The 12,888-nt window shown below is 48.9% G+C and overlaps 1 protein-coding gene across 2 annotated transcripts in view; it reads right to left on the bottom strand.

The window, feature by feature from the left end:
- Positions 1 to 6,530: 6,530 nt before the first annotated feature.
- The window catches only part of ncoa4 (nuclear receptor coactivator 4), a 12,239-nt gene continuing 5,881 nt past the window's right edge, over positions 6,531 to 12,888 (bottom strand). For both annotated transcript variants that reach the window (XM_046065254.1, XM_046065255.1), the window contains exons 3-11: positions 11,882 to 12,022; positions 11,707 to 11,798; positions 10,808 to 10,916; positions 10,643 to 10,723; positions 10,421 to 10,543; positions 9,399 to 10,199; positions 9,015 to 9,317; positions 8,815 to 8,907; positions 6,531 to 7,554 (exon numbers count right to left, since the gene is read on the bottom strand). In XM_046065254.1, coding sequence (XP_045921210.1) covers positions 7,549 to 7,554; positions 8,815 to 8,907; positions 9,015 to 9,317; positions 9,399 to 10,199; positions 10,421 to 10,543; positions 10,643 to 10,723; positions 10,808 to 10,916; positions 11,707 to 11,798; positions 11,882 to 12,022 — 1,749 coding nt within the window. In that variant the 3' untranslated portion in view covers positions 6,531 to 7,548. The remainder of the gene's footprint in view (positions 7,555 to 8,814; positions 8,908 to 9,014; positions 9,318 to 9,398; positions 10,200 to 10,420; positions 10,544 to 10,642; positions 10,724 to 10,807; positions 10,917 to 11,706; positions 11,799 to 11,881; positions 12,023 to 12,888) is intronic.

The following is a 12,888-nucleotide window of genomic DNA, read 5'->3' as shown; positions in this document are numbered from 1 at the left end:
ATGAAGAGGAGGAGGAGAGTATGAAGAGGAGGAGAGGAGGATGAGAGGATGAAGAGGAGGAGGAGGAGGAGAGGATGAAGAGGAGGAGGAGAGGATGAAGAGGAGGAGAGGATGAAGAGGAGGAGATGAGGAGGAGAGGATGAGGTTATGAAGAGGAGGAGAGGGTGAAGAGGAGGAGATGAGGAGGAGAGGATGAGGAGGAGAGGATGAGGAGGAGATGACGAAGAGGAGATGAAGAGGAGCAGTATCTGAAGGAGGAGCAGTACATATTCAGGCCTCCGGTTTGTTTCCGTTACCGCAGCAGCGTCACCGTGTTTCTATTTACCGACGTTTCGTCTTTGTTGCGGGATTTTTCCGCCTGTGCGGCTTCACGCGGACACCTGCGGTGCCTCCAGGTGATGTCGAGTCACCGCAGATTTCCGTCCGGACACCAGCTCAGCACGCACGAGCCATGTTCGACACATCCACGCCGCCCCGCCGCAACCCGCCGCAACCCGCCTCGTTCTCGCCTTTTTACCGGTCAAATCACGGAGATCAGTTTGAACCCAAACACTTACGACTGAACCCGGAACGGTCCCGCTTGGCCCGGTTCGGTCCTCGAGGAGAATCTGAGTCCGTCGTCTCTGCCGCACCTCAGTCACATCTCAGCCGGAGAGCAGCGGCAGCCTGTCGGCTAGCAACCGCTGCCGCGACGTCGCTGAAGCGGAGCGGAGCGGCGGGAGCGGCAGGTCGCCGTGCAAAGTGAATAGGACGCTGCGGCAAAGAGGCGGAAGGCGGCGAAGCGTCCGGATCCTCTCCGGCCTGTGATTGGTTGAGCTGCTGCGCAGCCTGTTCGGTGCATCCAGATCCTCGAATCTGATTGGCTGACGGACCAAAAGACCCGCAAACTCTGCCACCAAATGTCGCGAGGTGTCGTGAAGCTCCAGAACATCCCGTTACCGACAGACGGAGCCTGCGCGGTTTCAAACGAATAAAGTTCGTGTTTTTATAAATATATCTGTATTTTTGAAGTCACCTCGCTGTACTGAAGCGGTTTTTATCCTTCTCTACAGTATTACTGTGTTTTTATTTAAGAATAACGAAGATAAAAACGTTCACTCAGAGATGTTGAACTCCTTTGAAAAATCAATTATTTTTAGGTAATCTTGCCTCTCATATCTATTTTACATATGACTAATGGTCATATCAGCACAAATTTACAATCCTTATAGGCTTCTTGTTTATTCGGCATTAAAATAACCGACTACATGTTACAAATAATCAACCTTTTCTACTTGAGTCTCAGTGCTGCCTGAGCTTCCCGCCCTTCACCGCCTCGTACGCAGCCGATGGAAAAGGTCGATTTGAGCACTGAAGTTCGTTGCTGACGTTCTGGGTCCGAATGAGGTTGACTTTGTAGATTGGTGGTAACTTTCAGCTGCATCTCACTGTCTTCATGAGCGACAGGAAGCAGCTGCTGTCATCACGCCAGATTACCTTGTCACAACATATTAGATATATTATTAACTGAACCACAGGCAGCAGCGCTGTGTTGTTCTCTGACTGAGAGAAATGACTTTGCAGTTATTAGTTCCTTTGGGCCCAAAAAGAGATGTTATATAAATAAAATAAATTCTTTTTATCCACGAGAACAGTATGTAGAGCTCCATTACACAAAGATGAACACATATAAAGGTCTGAAGTATGTAAATATTTACTCGACACATTATTATTATTATAACCTTTATTTAACCATGCAAAAAAAATTTTAAGAAAGAAATTAAAGAGATTAAAAATGTATTTTTCAAGAGCATGTTTTTAATTTTTTAAATTTTATATACATATACTATTTTCATAAATATTCTCCACAATTCCTAAACAACACAAGGGTTAATCTGTTAATCAGTCACAACATCTACAGTTTTTTCACAAAACATTAAAAGTATAATCATGAGATACTGGAGACATGTGAGAAGGGAGCACCTGGTAATGTTTCTGAAGCTTGTATACAGGGGTTCAGACACTAAGCAAAGAGTATACTTGTATTTGAAGTACAAACAAACAAATTGTCTAGACGAATACAACAAATAAATAAAGTACATGCAATCTACAGTATTTCTAACCTCCATACAGAAAACCCTAAGAGCTAAACTACCCAGTGGTCCCAAGAAATTCAGTCTAGCTTTGGTTAAATATGTGAAATCCAATAGAAACATTTAGCAAATGGAAATAACAGAACAGTTTAAATGGATAATAAGAATACTAGTTTAGTCCCCGGCCTTTAGGGAATCAAGCTCCAACATGTTTTAGTGATAACTGCTGTTTTAAGCTCTTCTTGAGAGTTAAAAGAGAAAAATACATTTTATAGTTTTAGTCTCATCAGTTTCTTTATGATTTTAACCACTATAAGATGCTTTTTCCTCGTCTTCTATGTGAACAAGGTGGAGTGAATCTGAGTAAGAGTCTGTTGCTGAGCATGCAGATAAAGAAAAGCTGTGGCAGACAGGCTCAGGTCCATGAAACAGCAGGTAAAAGTCTGCAGTTTCACAGGGTAACCGGGGGAAGCGCTGCACCAGACGGCGTCGCGGTCATTTAGGCGAGGCTCACATAAAGACTGGTATAAAGTTATGAGTGCTTTAAATGGAAGAGGAAAAGTTTCACCAACATATTTGGACATTTTGTCCGTCAGTTCATCAAAATTCAGCCTCAGGAATGAAGTGGACTTCGGTCTACAGGTGGATAAAGCAGATTAACCGACCCGAGCAGCAGGAGCAGTGCAGCAGGCCTCCGTCTGACCTCGAAGGAGATAAAAAAAACTATTTCACCTTTATATTTGAGTATTCACACAAATCCTCTCCCCCTGTAATGTTTCCTCTGTCATTCTTTCATGACTTGCGACTGTTTCTTCCACATCTATATATTTATTTTTCTATATGTCAACTGCATGTTTATGTTCACGTAGCTCCTCATCACCAAGTCAAACTGCTCGTGCATGGTGCGTAGTAAACTTTGCACTAAAGCTCTTTCTGCTTCCAAGATGTTTGTACTGAGAGTCTGAGGCCTGCAGAGACACAAAGAGCTGATGGGAGGTTCATGGCTTTGATTTAGCATTTGAACACATGAGTTTCGTTTGTTCAACATGCAAAACAGGTTTTAAATCTAACAGGCTGGACAGAATTAAAGCAGAATTGTGGAGAAACGTGATGTAACTGGAATCTGTTACAGACAGTGATCATTATCACACCGGGGTTATATGTGGAATAATAATTCATTTTATTGCTTTGCATGTTTTTCACAGTAAAGTCTGCTGCTGTTCTTCTGATTGGTTCTGTTTAGAAAATGATTAACAGCTGAAAAAGTTTCATTAGAGATTTAGGAAAGTAATAAAAAAGTAATTAAATGTAATAAGTTACGTTACTTTGATAAATTAATTGAAATATTTAAAGTACTTTTACATTTTAAATCTGTGTAACTTCCAAACCTGATTAGAAGCTGCTGTGGCTGTTAAATTAGTGTTTGTTCATTATTTTCTCATCAAACTGATAAAATTACTTCAACAAAGACAATAAAGTAACATGAGATGAGTTTTACTGACGCCTGTTCAGATTTCATGGTGATGTTCTCTCTCTTCACCAGCAGGCGGCGCCCTCTGCCTCCACGCCAGCCTCACAGCTGATCGGAGGATTTAATCAGCTCAGACTACCGTTTGCAATGCATGCTGGGAAGCTGTGCAGATAGTCACAGATCACCTGACCCTGGTCTGAGGGACCAACAGTTATCAGTGAGTTCTACAGATCATCGACCGGAGCTGAACTGTTGTTGTTGCCTCTTAGAGGAGATAACGTCTCTGCGGTCTCTGCTTTATATCCTGCGTCAGCGAGATTAAAGATTAGAGAGGAGGTATGGCAGGAAGTGATGTCACATGTTGGCCGAGCTTCAGTCAAGATTAAGAAAACGTGGGAACATTTCTACCTGTTGTTTTTATTTGTCCTGTTATGACGACCGCGTCCAGAAAAATACCTGCTTCATTTATTTGTAATTGTAGAAGAATCTCCACCAGGCTGCACCTGAAGAAACGTCTCCGCCGCGCCACAACTAAAAGACGCGTCACAAGAGGAAGTGAACGTGACCGAAAAACCCAGAACATGAAAACCCGCTCACCTGGAAACTCCTCTGGTTCCTGTTCAGGTGCAAAGACGGGAAGAAAGGAAACTTTCAAACCTTAAAGAGCAACAAACCCCGACAGGAAGTCCAAAGTAAAAACCTCCGTGTGTCAGCTCACCTGTCCAAACAGTCCACTGACCCTCAGCGCCGTGTTGTCCCAATGACCCTGAAGTAAACACAGCTGAGTCCACTGACCCTCAGCACTGCGTTGTCCCGAAAACCCTGAAGTAAACACAGCTGAGTCCACTGACCCTCAGCGCTGTGTTGTCCCGATGACCCTGAAGTAAACACAGCTGAGTCCACTGACCCTCAGCGCTGTGTTGTCCCGATGACCCTGAAGTAAACACAGCTAAGTCCACTGACACTCAGCGGCGTGTTGTCCCGATGACCCTGAAGTAAACACAGCTGAGTCCACTGACACTCAGCGGCGTGTTGTCCCGATGACCCTGAAGTAAACACAGCTAAGTCCACTGACACTCAGCGGCGTGTTGTCCCGATGACCCTGAAGTAAACACAGCTGTGAGCAGGTCGGGGTCAGAGGTCACAGAGCTGAACAGGGTGAACACGGGACTCGTTATTGACGGTTTCTTCCTGTGAATCAGCTGCTGATCAGATTACTGATCGATCTGAAGAGTTGTGATGTCTGAGCGAGTCAGAGGCGCCTGAACTCAACACCAGACAGAAGTTCTTCTGTTTCAGTGTGAAGAAACACAGACAGACGTGCGAGTCGACTGTTTCCAAGTCTGGACCAGGGGCCCCGGACCTCTCAGGGCCCCTGACCTCTCAGAGCCCCTGACCTCTCAGGGCCCCGGACCTCTCAGGGCCCCTGACCTCTCAGGGCCCCTGGTAGGCCCCTTCAGTAATCAGTCCATGAGAGTAACTTAACGCATGATGTCATGTAGTGCAGTAAAAGTAACTCAGAGGGTTTTTTAAACTGGCGGCGCGTTCAGTGATGTCACAGTGATGTCACAGCTCTGCCTATCAGTGTCCTCCTGGTGGAGGGTGTGACCTCATGAGCCGCAGTAAACAGGAAGTTTATCAGAGTGTTATCTCTGTGTGAAGCCATTCAAACGTTCATTCCTCACAACCTGCCGCTCGCTCTTTAAAAGCTGCTCGATCTTTTGAACTCCTACAAACTGCTGATCGGACTTCAGTCAGTTACACATTTTTCCACTGAAGACTCTGCACTTCAGTTTCATCTGTTCACTAGTTGCTCTACGTATCATCAGGTTTTTAGGTTAAAGAGCAGCAGCCGAGCCGTCAGCGGGACGCTGAGGGCTGATTTGTTGAAATGTTCTGAAGAATTTCTCGCACAAAGAAATTTGCACAGAAGGAAAACAAAGTTCAGCTCTAAGAAACTAAACAAGCAGCTGATTGTATTTTTATATTTATGAAATGTCAGCTGCCAGCTGAACCTCTTATTTCTCTCTTTGTATAAATAAAAACGTTTGTGTCTCCAGGCGGCAGGAGATGAAGTGTTTAATGCCCGCAGCCCCCCCGCTCAGACAGCGTTTGTTAGATTTACAACAAGAAAAACACGTTCATTAAAGTTAAATTGTGGAATAAACTAAATGAGAACCTGAAGCAAGCTTTTCAAAACAAAGAAATTATTTTCAAGAGGCTCTGTGGTAAAAGCAGGAGCGCTCCTTTGTTGATGTTTGAATGAGCTTAGATAAATAAAGACGGGGACTTTGCTGCTCATCTGTTGTTTTTAAACATCGTTTTATTTGTTTTTACTTTCTCTTGCATGTTCGAAACAAAGATTTTGCATCGTCCCGCCGCTGATCGGATCCCTGACGACACCGTTCACCACAGAGTGACGCCCTTCCTGTTGACTTTAACCTTCTTTGGATGCAAACGATGGAACCAGATGATCGTCTTGTTGCTGCTGTTTACATTCAGCCTGGTGTCTGAATCCAGTCTGTTGTTTTAGTTTAAAAACACATTTCATTATCTTATCATCATCGTTCAGCCTCGTAAATCCCCCTGAACCGGTTCCTTCAGGTGAACTTCCTGTTCGATTCCGGCGAACAGCTGATGTTTACCGTGTGCGCGTCCAGCTGACAGCTGACGTGTCAGGTGGCTGAAACCAGTTTGAGCTTCAGGTCATGTTTCCAGGGGAATTCCACCTGTGCGTTCCAGGAAGCTCAAACATTTCTGAAATGAACCTGATCTACTTCTTCTTCTTCTGTCTCGTACTGCTCGCACCGTCGTTAACTCTTCATTTACCCCTCTGATGTGGTCGATCAGCTCTCACTACCGTCCGTTGTCTCTTGTAGATCTCTTACTCGGTTTTTCCTCAAATGTCAGTCGCTTTGGATAAAAGTGTAAAGATGTAAACTGGTGTAGAAATGTGTTTGACCTTAGTGATGTCACAGACACGGCGATAATGTCAGCATGTTTTATTACTGTAGAGAACAGAGTGCTGATGACATCACAGCGTTATATGACAGAAGCCCCCGCCCCCCCAAACAAACTGTCACACAGCTTCATTAAAAAGCACCAATCACTGCTGACTGCGGAGTCACGTGACCCGTCTGCTACGAGGCTGCAGGATGCTTCGGCCCAAGGCATTTTGGGAAACAAAAGTTTCTGTTTCTGCCCTGAACCAGGTCTCGCAGGTGGTCAGCCTGCGAGACTAGACTCAGGGCAAACTATGTTTTGAATGTTTTGTGTCTGTTAAACTTTCAGGAGGTTTTAAAGTGCGTCTCTATGGACTCGGCTATTGTGACTGCAGGAAGTGATGCGAGCAGCCTGCAGCCTGGACAGGAAGTAGATCTCTGTAGTTCAGCAGTTTCACAGGAAAAACAGAAGAAAAGGTCATAATGCACCCAGAGAATCTGATCCATGAAGAGAAATCATAAAACCTGGCTCGTTAAAATAAAGACTACTTTATATTAGACTATTTATACATTAGCTCCGCCCACCCGACTCCATGGCCCCGCCCCTTCTCCTCCTGTCAGGATCAGCTGATTAAATGCATTCTGGGATATGTAGGTCTGCATGAATCAAGCTGCACCAAATCAAAGAAATGAGTTCTAATCAGCAATCAATATTTCTACTAAACAAACGACTTAAAATAACGAATCAGGAGAGGATCTGATTGGTCGACTTAAAAATGCAAATCAAAGAGTCCTAAAGTTCGAGGTGACGTCAGAAAACCTCGTGAGTCAAGAGTGGAGACACGAGGTTTCCCCCCCACGCAGACGGCCGACTCGGCGTACCGATCGGTTCGTTCCTGGTCCTGATTGGAGGAGAGCGGCGGGTAGCGGCTCGGCGTGGTGATGTCACAGGAAGAAGGCGGCGATGGTTAGACTGTTGCGTTCGTGTGCGCTGATCAGCAATAATAAAGTGACTCACAGAAGAGAGGAGAAGAAGAAGAAGGAGCATCCATCATCATCGCCGTCACATCTGGAAGAAAAAAAAAACATTTATTATTACTGTGCTCTGATTCGCTGTCGGGAATATTCATGTGAAGTCGAAACAACACGGGCGAGTCGCTGACACGTAGAAAGATGGCGGACGGCGATGGTTAAGGGGTCTGACCCCTGTAATTAAGGCTTGGACCCCCCAAAAGAGGCAACAACAACAGATGAGTTTACTTTCGTACCCGTCACTGTAAATATTACAGTATATTTCCCATATTCGGGCCTAAAATGGACCAGACCGTTAGTTGAACGTCCACCCGCATCACTCGCAGCAGCAGGTTGATGTCGGCAGTCTGGCTTTTCTTGTTAAAGTATATTATATTAGTATCGTATATCAGCATATTGTGTTTGTTTTTATCTCCCCCTGCAATGTCAGCTGTTCTCAGTGTACGCAGGTAATAGAGAACAGGTGGACACACTGGATTGGTCCTGCAGAGCTGATTGGAGTCTCCTGATTGGTCACCTGGATGACAGCAGCCATCTTAAGCCGCACTGACAGGAACTCTTCTCCGTCTCGGCCGTTCCCAACCTGCCACACCTGTATGTTACATCCAGGACACCTGGGGACGTAACACTAGCAACAAATCATAACAAAAGGCTTCTCACGGCACTCTGACATCATTTACAGAGACCCAAGAATCCCCAAGTCCCCAAACTGCTTTGTTGAACGCAGATTACGTTTCTTTCACAGTGAACACGCGTTTAGCTCCTCCCTCTCCCTCGCCACGCAGCCCCGCCCCTCTCTCAACGTCACTACTTTACAAGTCGCGACACGGTGGATATTTTTCGAGCGGACCAGTCAGATGTTACTCATAAGCGACCGCGTTGGTTTTCTTTTGAAAGGCTCCATCATCCACATGCGGCGCCGCTGCTGCTGCGAACGGGTTCAGAAGACGAGTATAAAAGTTTCCTGTAATTCCACAGGCAGACGTTAAAATGGTCAAAGTTACTGGGCGCTCCCACAGCGTTCACAGCACCAGCAAGATTTGAGTGGTACTGAGACTAAATGCTAGTTTGAGACGAGTCACATGTGAAAATGCACCTGTGGTGGATTTCGAGAAGCAAATCTCAAAGACGCGTTAAGACCCGTGCGTTCAGATCCTGACTTCCTGCATTTTACAGCCCGTCAAAGTGTCTCTGATCTGCCAGCAACCGCTACGCCGACCGAACGTCACCTCATGTGTTCCGTCAACAAAGAAGAAGAGGGTCCTTCTGGTTCCGGTCCTGGACCGAGCGGACTCACCTGCTCCGGAGCCCTGTGCAGCCATTTCTCTTTGTCTCCGCCCAGCTTCAGGCAGGAGAACAGGTCACAGACGGTGGGCAGCGCCAGACGCTCCTACACACAGGAAACAGGAAACAGTCAGAACCAACAGGGTCGAGGCCGGACGGCGGCTGTGAGCTACTCGTGTGCTGGTCTCTGCCGGACTCAGCTGGTCCCGTTACCTGAGCCTGACTCCTCTTCTTCAGCAGCCATTTGTCCTCCTCGGGTTCTGGGCCGGGCTGACCTCCTGACCCCGGAGCAGGAGGAGGCGTCTGTCCTGGAAACACCCAGAGTCCTGGATCCGGAGGGCACTGGAACAGAGAAGAGGAGGAGGAAGGCTTGAAGTGGGAGCTGTGCTCCTCCCTGCTGGCCTTCTCCTCCTCCGGAGCCAACCAGCCCGAGAGGGAGGAGGTGAGAGTCTGCAGAGGAGCCCTGCAGGAGGAGATGTTGGACGGGTGGAGCCAGGCCTCCAGGATGGCCTGAACCTGAGGGGGGACCAGGAGAGTCAGCGTCCTGTTACTTCATGGATCACATCAACAAACCTGAGGTGACGGAAACAAACTCACCTTCTGCTCCTGCTCCCTGAGGCGCAGGGTGGGCGGGGCACTCTTAGTGGCGGGCGTGGCGTTCTTGTCGGCGGGCGTGGCGTTCTTGTCGGCGGGCGTGGCGTTCTTGTCGGCGGGCGTGGCGTTCTTGTCGGCGGGCGTGGCGTTCTTGTCGGCGGGCGTGGCGTTCTTGTCGACCGGGACTCCGTTCTTGTCTCGCCCGTCCTGCCGGAGCAGCCAGAGGCTCAGCGCTTCCTTCCCACAGTTCCCCTCGCAGACGCAGTCGGCGTAGGTGGAGCAGACCTCGTTGGCCCGGCAGTTCTGCTGCACCGGAACCACCTGCTGCAGCCACGCCTCCAGGCCCGCCGGGGAGCCGGGGCTGGAGGCGGGCGGGGTCTTGAGGCACTTGAGCCGGCCCAGGTTCTCGATCTCCACGGCCTTGGTGGTCTGGCAGCAGGAGGAGCAGTCTGCGGGGGGGCGGCTCGACCCCGCCAGCCAATCACTGGTCGACCATCTGTCCTCAAACGGCTTCAACACCAGACGCCACCGCTCGGCGTCTGACATGGTCTCCATGGCAACAGTAGGCGGAGTGATGAGCCAGTCGCTCAGCTCCTCCTCCTCCTCCTCCTCCTCCTCTTCCTCCTCCGAGGAGACGGTGAACTCTGATTCGTCGATCTTCTCGATGGAGAAGGAGGAGCTGCAGCTGCTGCTGGTCCTGTCCCTTCTGACGGGGGTCTGGTCCGGGAGGAGCCACGCCTCCAGGTCCCTGAGCTGACCCCAGGCCTGCAGGAAGTCCACCGAGGCCAGGACCGGACAGGAAGTCTGACACAAACACACAGGAAGTCATGTGGTCAACAGGAACAACATGGAGGGTTGAGACATGACAAGAACGCCGCTATTGTTTAAGGACTTAAGACTCTGGGTCCACTTCCTGTCCACGGGGTCCTGGACCAGTTAGAAGTGGACCCATATAGACCGGTCATCAACGGGTCTGGACTCACATAATCGTCTCTAAAGAGGCGTCCTCGGACTCGCCGTCTCACCTTGCTCTCCTTGTGTGGGATCAGCCAATCCTCAGGGTTCCCGCTGGGCTGGTAGCCAATAGGAGCGCTGCTTGCTGGACGGGCTCCCAGCAGCCAGTGGTCCAGAGCGGCGGCATCCATCTTCTGCAGGGACACGAGAGAGCGTGTGATCACGTGACACACAGAGCGCCTTCACTAAACATCCCCACAACACCTGATCAAACCTTCGCCGCTCTGAGTTACCTGTCTCTTGGCAGCGATTGGACAACTCTGCACCTGATCTCTCAGGTGGGCGGGGCTCTGCGAGGACACACCCTCCACGAGCTGCAAACAGGAAGTACAGAAAACACCTGATCAGCATCCCGCCTTTGGGGTGTGTGTCTGTGTGCGTGTCAGCGTGTACGTCACCTGAGCAGTGATGCTGCCGAACGTGGTGATGGCGTGCCTCAGAGAGCGAGTGTCGGCGTGGAAACTCATGTCAGGTGTTTCCTCTGGTGTCAGGCTCAGAGAGGAGAACCTGCAAACACAGGAGGAAACAAACACACCCAGTTACAGCTACAGCAGACTCCGCCTCCTCCATCACGTCGGGATGCGTTCAGGGTGTTTAGTTTTTAATCGTTGTGTTCTGGGTTTAACCTTTTTAGAGGCAGAATAATTGACCTGATGACGAAGAGCCTCCTGTCTCACATTTAGACTTCCTGTTTCAGCTTCAACACGCCGCCGTCACCAACTCAACACATTTAAAGTCCGAGCTCGCTCCTCTGTAATAATGGTGAGTTCTGTACATGTGACTGGGGCTTCTGTAAAGAAGTCTGCGTCCCTCCCCGGGTCCAGAGACCAGACGAGGAGACTCCGTCCTGACTCAACACGTCGGAGACTCATTATAGGAACAGAAACAGTCGTTTACTGACGGCGCCGGCTCGGAGTCAGGAGGTCGAGTCTGAACGTGTTTCTAAAACTGTTTTCCTCCCCCAACAACTACCTCAGAGGAGGAGGAGGAGCGACGACTTCAGTACAGACACCTAACTGAGCTGCAGTGTGTATGTGCGTTCTTGTACTTGCTACATAGTGAGGACCACGTATTTAACCAACCGAGTGAGGACATCTTGGGCCGGTCCTCACAACGTCAAAGGGATGTTTGGAGGTTCAGACTTGGTTTTCAGGGTTAGGGTAGAATTTGGTTTAGGTCAGGCTCAGCATTGTAGTTGTGATGGTTAAGGTTAGGGTGAGGGTCCAGGGAACGCATTATGTCAACGGCGTTCCTCACAAAGATAGAAGAACAAGGATGTGTGTGTGTGTGTATTTACTTCTCCATGCAGCTGGTCAGCTGGTTGCTCAGGTCGTTGCTGTTGTTGGAGTTCTGCATCTGATGGACGATCACGTCAAACTGACCTCGGAGCTGAAACACACAGAGTGAACGTCACACACACAGTAAACATCACCCCCCCAGTGCTCCCAGTGCTCCCAGTCCACAGCAGTTACCCAGTGCAGTCTGTGCAGCTGCTGCTGCAGAGTTTCTGTCTTCAGTTGCTCCAGCAGCTCGATCTGACCCAGCAGCCAAACCTCTCTGCAGCGCAGCGCCTCCTGCTGACGGCTCACACTGCTCTGCAGCTCGCCACGCACCTGAGAGAGAGAGAGAGAGAGGTTGTTACATTCATGCCAATAAAGCTAAATTGAATTGAGAGAGAGACACAGAGAGAGAGAGAGAGAGAGAGATCTCTTCAAAATAAAAGCTCCCGGTCAGGAAACAAGGCAAAGACGTTGGTAACGTTTCTAGTTTTGTACTCTGACCCCACACAGATCATTATTATATTTGGACTGAATATTCAGAACTTAAATTTTCCTATAATCAACAGACACACAAACAGACAATGTGGCCTTTGTGCTAAAGATACGCTGTAATTTAATTCAAATAACACTCAGCTGTACCTGAGGCTGCACAGAGGAGCAGAACCCAGCAGAGTCCTGCAGAGTCCAGCAGAGTCCTGCAGAGCGGCGGAGACGGAGCTGGTCTCAGTCTGTCAGTGAAGTGAGCTCTGCTCTCTCTCCTCACTCTTTTATATGCTGACTCGTCCAGCTCCGCCTCCGCTCACAGGTAACGTGACCTGACCTGACCATGGCTAATTGAGCCTGGGTTACCACGGCGACCGCACCGAACAACGACAGGACTTAAGGTGTTTTTGGCGTCTCTCTCACACACACACACGCTGAGTCAGCTGTGGTGAGGTCACACTGACGAACGCCACAGATTGGTTCACAGCTTCGCAGGTTTAGAAAAGACCCTGATGGCTGAAACAGCTTCAGCTCTGATAAAAGGGTTACTGATGACAGGAGCTGCGGTCAGCCGACCATTGTCTCCCGCCGGTTCTCATCGGCTGACTCAGACGCCACAGAGATCCTCGTGAACCCTCTGGACTCAGACCAGATCCTGTCCCGTCCTCGCTCTGCTGTTTTTAACTCCCCGGTGTGTCAGACAAGAAGTACGAATA

This window comes from Micropterus dolomieu, linkage group LG12, assembly GCF_021292245.1.
Source record: "Micropterus dolomieu isolate WLL.071019.BEF.003 ecotype Adirondacks linkage group LG12, ASM2129224v1, whole genome shotgun sequence".
NCBI lineage: Eukaryota > Metazoa > Chordata > Actinopteri > Centrarchiformes > Centrarchidae > Micropterus > Micropterus dolomieu.
This window is presented reverse-complemented; position numbering and strand designations above follow the sequence as displayed.